We start from the raw sequence: 13,068 nt of genomic DNA on the forward strand, positions 1-13,068 counted from the left end.
AACTATATAATAAGTATATTTATCGTTATTAAAGTATTTTTTTGGTTGAGTAGATAAAATATATGTTTTTAGTACATGAAAGAAGCATCACATAAGCACACGACACACGTACTTGCTTAGGAACTCTTCTTTTTAAATAGAAATGAACAAGAGCTTTGCTTCCAATATCATGTGTTGTAGTAAAAGCGGAAGGAAAATAGCATAATGGTAATATTAGTATATTCCTGCATCAATATCCCAGAACAACAAATATAAGATGAAGTAAATTTACCTTAAGAAAAGAAACAAGAATTTGCTGGTGCTAAGTCTTATTACACATCTAGTTCAATACATTTGAGAAAAATGAAAACACTAGACTGTTTGACTGAAAATCTACAAGTCTCACTTTGATAATCAACCGGAACTTTCTGAATTCAATATTTGAAGTAATTTCTCCAGTCTCCGGAATCAGGATACACCACATTACATGAAACTCCTTGTCTTCCAAATTGGCAAAACTATTAAAATATGTCCAGTTTTAACAGTACATGCTGCACATCCCAGGTCTAAACCAGCATTATTCATTACAGTCCAGAATCCTGAACAGAAGAACACAACGAGCTCAGTGAAAGTAGCTTGGGAAAAGGAGAAGGAAAAACACTAGAAGAACTGCCAATAAAATAAGCAGAAAAACACTGTAAAGTGTAAATATTTGACAGAAGTATTTGTTATAATTCGATCACATACTATCATGCCACTGCTAAGCGACTTCAGCACAGAGATATTGAGACTTATCCTTAAAATTAACCCTGAGGACACAAGTCCACCTGCAGAGCGTACAGGGTTTCCTGCAGAAGTTAAAATTGAACTCTCTCTGTTACGCTAGCACATCTCTAGCGTGGTCACCAGCAGTCCAGCACCATTATTGCTCTAGAGGCAGACCATTACCAATAACCTGCAACACTATTTTACATAACTTCGGTATATTTATACTGGAAAACCTTTTCCATCGCGCTATATCAGTACTAAAGCTTTGTGTTTCAAAGGCCAGTGATTGCCACTTGTGCGACCAAATCCAATTTAACCTTCTTAACAATGCAGACAACTTCAACCTTGTGTGCAATGTAATTTACCAGTCTTGAATATACAGGAGCTAATTCAACTACTCCTGCAACAAATTAAACATAAACCAAATGTCTGCATCAAATTATACAAGCTAAATGCAAGAACCTCTGAAACATGAAGCAAAGAGAAAGTTCAACCTGAAGTTTCAGCAAAACAGAGCAGCCAGCTACATTTCAAATGTACTATGCTCGATGTAATCTTGAATAGTCCAGGCATAAGAATAGGTGTATTCTTTTTAAGCTACTGAAACGCTGTGAAGTAGTCTTTTGCCAAGTCATCGAGAAGCGTTATTCTTCAATGACGTTGGATTTCCACATCAACAAAAGATCCTGGAGAAGGTTACAATCATTTCTTCCAAGCGTTATCGCAACAAGATTGCTGGTTTTTTTCACTCATCTCAAAAGAGAATTCAGAAGGGCCCTCCCTGTTCGAGGAATTTCTGCAAAATTCTGCTTGCTGACTTCTGAGTCTGCTAACAAGGTTGAGTTAATTCCTGTTAATCCAGAGACCATTAACATGCTGCTGCTCTTGGAATGTTAGACCTTCCTGGAATTGCCAAGGCCGAACCAGAGGTTATGGCCCCTGCCCCCGTCTATCAACAGCGGAGCTGGTGGGCCTGAAAAGAGGTAGTAGGGTAATTGAGTTTCTTTATATGTTGTGCAATAGTAGGAGTCTGAACTAAAAATGTCAGTAGGGACAATTTATTACATGCTGAATGTCAACTTGCATATGCACACATTCATTTTCTCACACGGATAGAGTGTCTACTCGGATTCGGGTGTTCCGGCGTCAGGCTCTGCCATTTTGTAGAAAAATGTCATGTTTCTGGTTTATCCAAGTGTCTTATCATGTCGGACACGACACGACACCTAAGGTAAACAAAGGTGTTGAAGTAACACAATATTTTACCAATGGAACCTTATCATGCAATGCATGTAGGCATGAATTGCTATTGAACATTATTAACTACTTGTATGTTAAACAACAGTTAATTTGCTGCATAGAAAGAGTATGTAACAAATGAAAGAGAAAATTTGGACAGTATGAGGATATGTAGGCTAGCAAAAGGTTACACCTAGTTGATTCTGAACAAAGAATCATAGAAGAGAGAGTTAGCTTTCTCAATAGGAGCAAGTTGTGAAATAAGACCACGGTCAATACTCATACAAAATCAAGTATTGTAAATGAAGATCATTGGTTAGCTCGCTAAATTTTACCTTAAACAAGTGACAGTTAAATCAACAGTGATAAGATAAATCAACCATGAGGCAATCTTGTACCTACTACCTTTTGATGCTCAATTAATAAAGATATGCTACCACAATGTCTATTAATTGTGCGATTAGGTTCGAATCCAGCTGATCCACGCAATTAGACATAGGATTAAATCCTTCATGCAATGAAACATCCATTATACTTCAATTGAGATGGTAAAACCACATTTCTAATCAAATTAACTGCAACAAAGCCTTATTCCCAAAAAAATTCCGATCAGCTAATATGAATCATCATAAGAACTCGTTCTTGGACAAATGAAACAATAATAAAAGGATAAAAGAGTAAAACAAAAAAAAATGAGAAAGTGAAGGTGAAGGTGAGAGGAGTAAGAAAAGGGAAAACATAAGGAACCAAAAACAGAATTGATGTAAAGACAAATCTAAAACATGAGGATATACAGATTTATTTGAGACATCTCCATAAAAGGTGAAAAAAAAATCAAACGTGAAGAAAATCACGTGGAAAGGAGAATATATAAAAACACTTTGAGGAGAAATGTTTGTTAACCACAAGAAATGAAGTAAAAGGAATCAAAAGGAATATATATAAGGTCATGTCCACATAGATGCTCTTCTTCCACTTTGCCCTATCCAACGCCATATTTTCCTGAATCCCAAGTAAGCCTCATATTTTTAATCTATGTAACTCAAAATTGAATCTAATCAAATCCAAACCAAAGAAGAAGAATGTATGAAGGATCACTTCATACAAACATATAGATAGAAAAGATCAACAACGAGTTCGGGAAAAAAAAATAGGAAGTGATTAAAAATATTTCCACCCGCGACAAGGACTCAATTTCCAGTATTATCATTAACTCGGAGCTAACATTGCCAAACAAAACATTAGATGCATTTCCACTGTCAATAACAGGTTCATGCCATGTAGCTTGAACAAAATCAATCAAGAACATAGCACAAACAATAAGTATATTCTAGTACACGAATATATAACATGGAGTAGAGAGAGAATGCAGCAATCCTTGTACTCATATAAATTTTAAGCATCAAATTAATGCCAACCAGCTCTAGAATGTATATTCATACTACCTCCTTTCCTATTTGTTCTTCCTGTTTAGAATCAAACTGAAAGAGAAAAAATGTCAAAAGAGAAAGAACAAGTAGGAACAGACGGAGTAGTTCTTAGCACAAAAAGTTTTTCAATCAATTTTGGTTTGTGAGTTACAACAAATTCCAATTTTACAATGCATATAAATTAGGGAAATACATGTACACTTAAAGGTGGGGAAATGTAGGAAAGTACATGAGGAATGCAAGCAAACAAAATGAAGATCCCTGCCTCCATAAATTGGCTTCCGCTTTGAAAATTGATAAACACACGTAAGACTAACTATGAAAACTTCTGCGTCTACAAAGGACTTACTCATTTCTCGAAAAACTTTTAAAGCAATGCCTTGTTTTCTTTGCTAACTCTGGGATCAATGAGTAAGTCCAGAAATACCGAAGTAGTGTGAGCATCAGCTGCAAACCCGTTGGTGGTCATAACGCTCACAAGCTCCAAAGACTTGCTGATATCATTACCATGAAGAAATCCCCTAATAATTATATTGTAGGTGTACTCATTTGGAGGACATCCATCATCTACCATTTTCTTCAATAGCTCGTTGGCATCAGCTAGTAGCCCTTTTTTTTTACAGAGGCCTTTGATCAGAACTGTGTAAGTACGCACACTTAAAAGTAACCCCTTGGATACTAGAAAGGAAAAGATATTCAAAGCCTCTTCAAGTCGCCCAGCTTCACACAACCCATCAATTAGAATAGTGTACATGAAGATATTGGGGAGCACACCACTATGCTTCATGTGTTTGTGCAAATGTATTGCCTCGTCAATCAGTGCATTGTGACATAGACCATCAATCAATGAACTATAAGTGACTACGTTGGGTTTTAAGCCATGAGATTCCATTTCTTTAAAGAGCTCCCGTGCACATTGTACTTGATTGTCCTTGCACAGGGAATCAATAAGAGTGTTATATGTGACAACATTAGGAGTTAGTCCTTTATGTGGCATTTCTTGGAAAAGACGCAGAGCTATGTCAAGCTTTTTAGACTTGGCATATCCATTGATTAAGCTGTTAAAAGTAAAAAGGTCAGGTTCACAGCCATGTTCTACCATCATATTAACTAGCTTTTCTGCCTCTTCCATCTCACCACGTAAACAGTATCCATCTAGTAAAGCATTATAAGTGATTATATCTGGAACCTGACCATTGTCAATCATGTAACCAAATACAGCCCTTGCTTCAACAACCATCCCTTCTTTACAATACATGTCAATCAACATGCTGTAGATCTCCACATCGGCAACTATATTGTTGTCCAACATCTGAGTTAACATCTCTTGAGCATCTTTCCACTTCCCCACAGTGCACAATCTACACATACCTCGAATTAGAGAATAATAAGTGAATACAGTGGGTAAAATGCGCTTGGTTTTCATCTCCTCAAAAAGTTGGAGAGCTTGAGGTAAAGCCTGGTCTTTACAGAGACTATCGATGATGGTATTATATATGACAACATCAGGCAGGAAATGGCCATGGGATTCCATAGTCCTAAGCAACTTAAGAGCACCAACATTGTTTCCTCGTTTGCAAAGACCTTTAAACATAGTCCCATAGGTAACAATAGTAGGTTGGAAGCCAAGCTTGAGAGTCTTATCAAGCAATTGAACAGCTTCATCCAACCAATCCGAATGAATAAGGCCATTAATGAAGGTAGTGAAAGTGACGATACTGGGTGGATGTCCCATCTTCAACAGCTTGGCTAGAACAGAAAATCCAAAATCAACACGACCGGAGGGACAATAACAATTGGCAAGGATGTTGAGGGAATAAAGATCGGGTGGGATGCCGGAAAGATGAAGTTGCCTGAGGAGAGAGATAACAGTTGAAAAGGGGGGGTGGGGTTTAATCTTACACATTGCTGTAAAAAGCATACAGAAATCAACAATAGAAGGAAGAGGGTGCAATGAAATCATAACATCAAATAGAGAAATGGGATGATTAATATTGTAAAACCCTAACTTGCATTTGTGTCTCACAGATTTAAGGAATAATTGAGGGTCATCAACAACAATATTAATAATATTCTCTTTCGCATAATAATAAGAAGAACAATGTCGGAATTGAAAGTATTGAAAAAGGGGTAAATGAGAATGAAAATTAAGAAGCTTACAGTAACCATTGAAGAAGACAATTGAAGAATTTTGATTAACTAATACAGCAGATTTAATCCTCATCTCCCTCTTCTTCTTCGTTTTTCTGATTCCGCAAATCAATACATGTATATGAAAAATATGAAATAAAAGATGAAGCTTGTTTTACTCTGAGAACAACGGTCACCTTCTTCGCCTATCCATTGGAAACTGAACTAGCTATTCTGAGTACATTGTTGTTTTCGGAATCAAGTTAATAATTTCGACCGATTATTCTATAAGTGAAAATATAGCCATGTGTGGTCTTGTTAGGTTCGTCTATAATATCAATACTACCTCCGTTTCTTTTTAATTGTTACACTTACACTTTTCACGCATGTCGATGTACTACTTTGAGCCTTTATATCTCTAATTTTGTATTTGTAAAAATATAAAAACTACATATTAATAAAATACATACTAATACGAATCTAACAAGATCCCACATGACTATGTTTTTATTCACGTATAAATCACAAACGAGGGTCAAAGTGCAATTTGTGAATAGTGTAAAATGTCAAAGTGTAACAATTAAAAAGAAACGGAGGTAGTATAATTTTTAGTTAAACAAAATAAGAGATATTAAAGGATTAAATGATATCTTAAAAACCGTGCAAAACAATGTAGCAAAAAAAAAGAAGCAGAGGTAGTATTTTGATATTTTTTCCCTTCCTTTCCCTTTTTAGTTTGTAGGATCGTAAAACAAAAAAGCTACATCCAGCACATTATTAAGTGAATCAGTGTGTTTGAAGCATGAGAGGAGAGAGAATAAAAAACCCAAAATATAAATATATCGAATTTTAATAAATATATGTTCTATTTTGGGAAATCACATAAGCATTTTAAGTATTTTACCAAAAATATTTCAGATTTTAGCAAAAGAAATGAAAAAGAAAAGAAGTAGTTGAATTGACAAAACATGTGGTGTTAAGCCCCTTTGACTTTTGTTGACTTTGATGGTCATAATTTTACTTACTATGGTCACTAAGCCATTAACATTCAAAACGCCTTATTTTTTTGTTTTTGTTTTACTTGTAATATTTTTAATTTTTAAGTGTATTTTTATGTAGCATTTTCTTTTTGATAAAGGCGTTGAGGTAATTTGACCATTTTATCATCATTTTACCTATCATAATATGTAAAAAGTATAGAAATTGGATCGAATTTACTCACTCTTTTCTTTCTTTAATATTTATGCTAAAGACATTTATTGTAACTAGAAAAATAGAGTTATTAGTTACTGTATTATTTTATGTAATTTGAGATTCTATACCAAGGATTTCTTGGCCTAGTAGTTAAGATTGAGGTGCTGTGAACAATAGGTCACAGGTTCGAATCCCCCTCCCCTTCTTTGTACTGCCTTCGTGGCTCATATGGATAAAAAAAAATGTAGTTTGAGATTTCATACAATTATTTGTAATTTATGATCAAGATATTATCTAAAGTATCTAAAAAAAACTTGATATTCTTCTTGCCAAAAATTTAGCACATAATTGTTAACCAGCAATAGGAAAAACTATTTTCTGAATTACTTTACTTGATTTAGGTTTGAGCTGTATTTATTATGTTTCATGGTTACAAAATTCTTTGCATTATACATGAAATTGGAAGATGTTATGTACTTATGTTGTATAAGTTTTGTGACCAACAAAATTCACTTTCTCCCTTTCAAAATAGTAATTTTGCACTGTTTGTTTTTTCACGTTTGCCAACACGTTTTTCTTAACGTTAATGTCTCTAATTGCGTATAAGTAAAAAGTTTTAAAAAGTTGATATTTAAAATCCTCGTATTGAAACGAATTTAATAAGATCTCACCTAAATTGTCAAAGTTGATTCATAAATAGTGATCAAATGCCAAATGATGCAACTATGTTGAAACGGAGAAAGTATATTATACTCCCTCCGTTTCGTTTTAATCCATCCACTTACACTTTCACGTATGTCAATGCAAAACTTTGAGGACATATAACGTTAGTTTTATATTTGTAAAAATTATAAAAAATACATATTAATAAAATACTCCCTCCGTCTTTTATTAGTTTACCCCTTTTGATTTTTGACACTATTCACATACATGACTTTGACTATTATTGTAATTTGTATTTAAGGAAAAATATAGTCATGTGAGATCTTGTTGGATTCGTCTCAATGTGTATTATCCAAATATCAACTTTTTGTAATTTTTGCTTATCGAAAATTAGAGATATTAAGGTTCAAATTAGTATCTCGGCAAATGTGCCCCAAAGAAAGGGGTAAACTAATAAGAGACGGAGGGAGTACATGCATGTTATGATGAATCTATTTTCATTCGCGTATAAATCACAAATGGTGGTCAAAGTAAAATTTATAAATAATGTAAAATATCAAAATGTAACAAACAAAATGAGACGGAGGGAGTAACACCATAAATCAAGACAAAGAGGACAATTGGACAAAGTGAAACTTATTAATTGCCAATTCACAATTGTATGCTAAAGTCATAAAATTAGAAAATTATTACGAGCAGAACAAGTCAACGCATATATTAACAGTTAGTACACTGCACCCTTTAAAAAAAATAAGTTACGATTGCTTGATTCCTTCGTCTGATGAATGAAGTTTACTAGTTTTGTCGCATATGAAACCGACTACAAAAATATTTTGGAGAGAAATATCAATAACATCAGAGTGGCGCAGCGGAAGCGTGGTGGGCCCATAACCCACAGGTCCCAGGATCGAAACCTGGCTCTGATAGTTTGTGAGAGAAAGCTTCCTTTGCCATTTTTTTTATTTTTTACTTTCAATAAGTTCAGTTTAGGTTCAATAAGTTCAGTTCAGATAAGGTCCAATAAGTTCAGGACTAATAAGTTGAAGAAAACGCACTCTTAGTTAATTAAAAAATAAAATAATAATTTAAATCTTAACTTTCTTTTAATCTTTCCTTAAAAACATATGTTTGAGTAAATAAAGATTTTGGGATATAACTTATTGTTGACCCAAGTGCCCTAGATTCTTTTATTTACGAATGTGCATGCTTGCTTTTATACCATTATATTTGGAATATAACTAATTATTTACTAAATAAGCGATACTTCAAACGTCAGAGAGGGAAAAAATAACACACACAGACAAAAGTCACCTTCTTCACCTAGCAAGTACAAGCCAGGATAATATGAATTATCATTTCTCTTTTTATTTTTATCTTTACCTTTAAAAAAAAAAGAAAAAGAAGTATTGTTAACGTGAAGATCCGAACCCACAACCTCAATTATGAAAGTATGAAAGAAAGAAATCCAACCATCATTCCACCATAATAAAAATTAATGATGATATATGAATGAAAAACTTTTGAAATCCATATAATAAATGAGATGACTTTTTTAAAATGAGTATGAGATGATTTATTTAACTACTACTACTCTCTCCGTTTCCTAAAGATCTTCCCACTTACTATTCCTACAGATACCAAGGAAAATCAAGTTGTGTGGGGCATGGTGTGGAGTTAAGCAAACAATAAGACCCCAAGTTTGGTGTTTTTCACCGTTTGGGACCTATCCTTTTTTTTTTCACCGTTTGCTACCCAAAAGAAACTTCTGAACATAAATGTTAACCTTGGTTAACTTGTGGGCCCAATTGACAATATAATAAATGTAAAAACCCCAAAAGATATCATTTGTTGTTACTCCCAAAAAAAAAAATTGTCAGTTGACAAGCCCTCAAAAATGAGGAGTGCAAGGGGTTTTACCTGTACTTGGCGCCTTCCACTCCCCTATTCCATAAAACTTGAACTCTCTTCTCTTTCATCTCTCTCAAAGGGGGAAAAAAGTACTCAGAAGAAGAAGCTTCATCTCCAAAAAATTCGGCTAACAATTGCTTGTATCTCTGTGATAATCATCTAAACTCTCTATTTCTTGTCTTTTTTAGCGAAATTCAGTGTATTTGTTGGGTCAGTTGGACGGGTTTTGGATGTTGAAAATATGGAAATTCAAAATTCTGAATTTTTTTTGTTCATGTTTGTTGTTTTTCTTGTTTGGATTATACTTTGTGTGGTGGTTTTATCTTGATTTGTATGTGTATCTGCTATAAATTATGATGAACACTTAGGGTTTGCTTGAACTTTGTTATGATATTAAGTAACTACAACAGAGGGTATTAGGTTTATTTTTATGTAGTCATTATTTGACTTTAGATGTTATTTTTTAAAGGAAAAAATGGCTGAAGAAACTGAAGCTCCCCACCCAGTGTTGTTCATGCCTGAGATAATGACTATGCATGTGTTCCCAAAACTGAATTGTGGTTTTTTTTTTTTGGGTTTTAAATTATACAGTTTTTTTCGGAAGAATTAACATGGTGTTTTTGCTTTTTTTGGATGAAGAAAACTGGTTCATTTGTTCCATGTTCCATGGAACCCATGTATTTATGCATTGATGAAGTAACGGTTACTTTTTTGGATTTTACTGAATATTTAATGCTTTTTTTTTTATTATTATTATTATACCTCCGACGTGGTTAAAGTGTGGTTAAGTTACCGGATTTCCTAACCCAGGTCCCAAATGGTGCATAAAAAAAGGATAGGTCCCAAAGGGTGAAAAAATGGAAACTTGGGGTCCTTATTGTTTGCTTAACAGTAGGAGAGAGAAAGGGGTTAAGATAAATAAACAAATAAAAAGGGGTTAAAGTAGGAGAGAGAAGGGAAGTAAATTGAATTAATAATGTAATGGTGGCCCATATGATAGTGACATGAGAGGGTAAATAGGGAAATTTGTTTCGCCAAATAAGGAATAAAATAAAAGAGGGAAGATCTTTTGAAAACACCCTTAAACGGAAAGAGGGAAGATCTTTAGGAAACGGAGGGAGTATTAAATTGTAGCACAGAAAAACTTCGAAAAATCGTCCACACCTAAATACTAGTTTCAACACTTAAAACTTGAAATTATTTCTACTATATTCCTAAATCCTAATAAATTCCTATTGACCCCATCTTCTTCCGAAAAAAATCTACGACGGTCAATTACTCAATTGGTCACAATAACTACTACATTTGTTGATACTAATTTCGTATGGTATTATTCTATATTTCTATTGGGTCTCAATTTTCACTCGTTGGATTTGAGATTGCAATATACTATTGTTTAACAACTGGACGTGCCATATCTCTTACCACTTAAAGGCTCAGCCCAAACTCACCATGGGCCCTAGAAATCATTTCATGAATGACATGCTAAATTGCTAATTCCATTGAGCCCAATTCAAATGAACATTATACTTCCTCCATTTCTTTTTACTCGCTACACTTTCCATTATGGGAAGTTTCACATTACTTGCTACACTTCTTTTTTAGGCAATAAACTCTCTCTATCTCTCTCCACCCACATGAGTCCCTTTTCTTTTTACTCTCTACCTCTCTCTTCTCCAAAAATTGCCTAGGAGTCCGTGAAATGAGAAGTGTAGCGAGTAAAAAGAAACGGAGGAAGTACGTGAAATCATCCCTTCACTATTATTTCTCAATTATTCAAGTGTTTTTTTTCTTTATCCATCTTCATCCCATATTCATTTTCATGGAATAAGATGACCATCTAGAAAAATCCAGTCAATCTACCTAATTTACTAAGTGTCTTATAATTAACAAGATGGGATTTAACAGCCAGATTTTTTAAGATTGTATTAAAAATTAGGGAGATATTACTGAAATACAATATTATTCTATATTTTATTATAATAAGATATCACGATATTTGAAATGGCAAGCCATGATTATAGTTATACAAGTATATGTGACCAACTAAGAATTTTCAAGTAATAAATCTATAATATGCCATATACTGTTATACAAATATATTAAAAGGTGTGCATGATAATGTATACATGCCACGTGTCACCCCTGTTACTCCACTAGAATTGTCCAAATTGTACATAAGTTGTCAATTAACAAAAGTAAAATTAGCTTGCAACAATATCTGGACCCATGACCTCTTACTATTATACATGACACAATTACCATCTCAACGACTCAACCAACTTTTAATCATGCTTTAAATGTCCACATTATTATATTTGTACCTTTTAAATATTGAGTTTTCCTTAATACATTTTAATGAAAATGAAAAAAATGTATGTCAAGTTCGGAAAACAATACCAACCCGGGACAACGCCCGAGCTCAAATACTAGTTTTTAACATAAAAAAAATTGTTAAATGTTATGGTTGTTATCATTTCATTCTTAGTAATTTATCAAAGTAAAAAATTAAATAGTAGAAAACACAAAAATAGTCAATCTTAGTTTGTATATATGTAACCCTTAAAATTGTATAAATTTAAACCCCTCATTATTCAATTGAAAATTACCCATACAAATTCAACCTCTAAGGTAAGCTAAAGTGATGGGAGGCACGAAGACAGGTAGAGAGCTCAATGAAAAGTGGAAACTGATAAGGGTTTGAAATTTAGATAGAGAATTAGAGGGAAACTAAAATTATATGCTCGCAATTCATGAAATTTGGGATACCGTTGCAATAGATCAATAATAAGTTAATGAACTGTTGCAACGGCTAAACATTACCATTGCCATAGATCAATCTAGCGCAACTATCTTACTTAGTCGTTGCCATAGCACATCAGATTAATCCATATTGACATGAGTCATTGCATTATACACTTGTATTGCAACGACATACATTAGATCGTTGCATTAGCTATTTTCAAGTCAGCTTTGTTAAAAAATGTAGTAGTGATGCCAAAACCTCAAGGTCACATTATCCATTCCTAAACCCTAAACAAAACAAAGACACAAAAAGTACATACATTCAGCCCTAATAACACACAGATTCATGAAATTGCATTTAACAATAATTTCTTAAAAATCGAACTTAAAGTTTGGCAAAAAAATCCCAAATTTTACAGTATTTCATTCATTGTTAGATTTTAGCTAGGGTTTTGATTTTAAGCGTTTGATAGCAACAAAATTCCTAACTTCAGCAATGTTGATTAAATTACTTGGACATGGATTTAAAAAACTTACCTTGAAGCACAAATTATGGTGGTTGATGAAATTCTCCCACTTCAGCAACTAAAACTACAACAACTATAACAACTTCAACAATGGTGAAATTTCACTTCACAATCCGCAAAAATTACTGGGGGAATTGAGCTCTGACCCCTGTTAATGTCGCTGATAGAGGGATTAATGGAGGGAAGGGGAAGGGTTATTTTTTGGGAGAAGGCAATTACTGTGGTGGTTTAAAGTTAAAAAAAATGTTATTCTTCTAGTTTCACTAAAGTAGGGACCCACTTTGTATACATGACTGCCTTAATAGTAACGGGTAAATTGAGTCTACGCATAAATAAGTGATTTCACAGTTAATCCCCTCACTAGAATATGAAAAATTGGTACCTATTATAGAAAACGGCCAATAATTGAACCTCATAGCGTCAATTTTTCCTAAACAAAAAGCGAAAACTATTAAAGAGAGAAAACAAAATAAAATAAAAAACAA

General features: G+C 33.6%; 1 protein-coding gene and 1 non-coding gene across 6 annotated transcripts; one reads left to right on the top strand and one right to left on the bottom strand.

Moving 5' to 3' along the window:
- Positions 1-197: 197 nt before the first annotated feature.
- LOC104890410 (pentatricopeptide repeat-containing protein At3g22470, mitochondrial) lies at positions 198-5,819 on the bottom strand. 5 transcript variants are annotated; one of them, XM_057394467.1, is made up of 4 exons: positions 5,577-5,819; positions 3,766-5,165; positions 1,242-1,720; positions 198-1,147 (listed from the first exon to the last, which is right to left on the bottom strand). In XM_057394467.1, exons 1-2 carry the CDS (start codon positions 5,638-5,640, stop codon positions 3,784-3,786), a joined length of 1,446 nt encoding a protein of 481 aa, XP_057250450.1. In that variant the 5' UTR covers positions 5,641-5,819; the 3' UTR covers positions 198-1,147; positions 1,242-1,720; positions 3,766-3,783. The 5 variants fall into 5 exon arrangements, with proteins under 5 accessions (XP_057250450.1, XP_057250451.1, XP_048499451.1 ...); XM_057394468.1 differs by having other exon boundaries at positions 3,766-5,269; XM_048643494.2 differs by adding an exon at positions 1,813-1,900 and having other exon boundaries at positions 3,766-5,819.
- A 2,438-nt stretch (positions 5,820-8,257) lies between these two features.
- Positions 8,258-8,329, top strand: TRNAM-CAU (transfer RNA methionine (anticodon CAU)). The gene has a single exon. It is a non-coding gene; the product is annotated as a tRNA-Met (tRNA).
- Positions 8,330-13,068: the final 4,739 nt, after the last annotated feature.

This window comes from Beta vulgaris, chromosome 4 (assembly GCF_026745355.1).
Source record: "Beta vulgaris subsp. vulgaris cultivar EL10 chromosome 4, EL10.2, whole genome shotgun sequence".
NCBI classification, from domain to species: Eukaryota; Viridiplantae; Streptophyta; class Magnoliopsida; order Caryophyllales; family Amaranthaceae; genus Beta; species Beta vulgaris.